The sequence below is a fragment of the Micromesistius poutassou genome (genome assembly GCF_964030765.1).
Source record: "Micromesistius poutassou genome assembly, chromosome: 19".
In the NCBI taxonomy this organism is placed as follows: domain Eukaryota; kingdom Metazoa; phylum Chordata; class Actinopteri; order Gadiformes; family Gadidae; genus Micromesistius; species Micromesistius poutassou.
In genome coordinates this window covers 7,537,662-7,538,430 of record NC_140289.1, presented here as the reverse complement: position 1 = coordinate 7,538,430, position 769 = coordinate 7,537,662, and the positions used below count along the sequence as shown (strand labels likewise).

The 769-nt window shown below is 52.7% G+C and overlaps 1 protein-coding gene across 1 annotated transcript in view; it reads left to right on the top strand.

Annotated features, from left to right (window-relative positions):
- Positions 1-436: 436 nt before the first annotated feature.
- fut8b (fucosyltransferase 8b (alpha (1,6) fucosyltransferase)) overlaps positions 437-769 on the top strand; it is a gene marked incomplete at its 5' end in the record, with an annotated part of 15,873 nt that continues 15,540 nt past the window's right edge. The window contains one exon of the mRNA XM_084484273.1: positions 437-577. Coding sequence (XP_084340399.1) covers positions 437-577 — 141 coding nt within the window. The remainder of the gene's footprint in view (positions 578-769) is intronic.

Sequence of the window (769 nt, the reverse complement as noted above, 5' to 3'; positions counted from 1 at the left end):
TCCTTCCTCCCGTTCGCTTGGTTCACATCCCCCCCCGCACCCTCTTGCTCCCACCCTTATTATCAAGAGCTTATTCGAGCCAGCTGCCAATTTATTTGTACTTATTTATATATTTATTTTTTCCGCAGGCCCTTTTATGTAGTTTACTTCCTGTCGTCTTGGAGCGCGGGGTTGGTTGATGCCAGAGAAAGGCACCACCTCAGCACTATTTTTATTTAGTATTTTTATTTCTCTCTTCAGAGCGCTCCCTCGCTGGTATAAGCTGCAGCTTCCCCTCGCTCGCTCCCTGCGCTCAGTGCTTCAAACGACACACACCTCTGATCCCTCTCTCTGTCTCTCTCTCTCTCTCTCTCTCTTACAGAGACACTCACACGCACCACACACACACACGCACACACGCACATGCACACACACGCACACGTATTATCTCCCCTCGATGCAAAAGCCGTGTGCTTGCAACAACGGCATCGACGTCAACAACAACATCAACACGGCTATAGAGAAACGGCTCCTGCGTCTTCCCCTCGCTGGGAAATTGAGTCACGTTTCCTTCTGCTCCCCTAAACCCTCGGACAAGGCAAGCGAGGAAGGGTGGTTCAGAAGAGGGGTCCCGGGACATCCGGGAGAGGGAGGTTGGAGGAGGATGATGATGGCGATGATGATGATGATGAAGGTGGCGGTGGCCGGGGGGGGTTAATAAACTGCATGCTCCAATGCCGTGCACATGCAAAACTGTGCTAAACTGATCCCGGGCCGGGCTGGGTGGTGC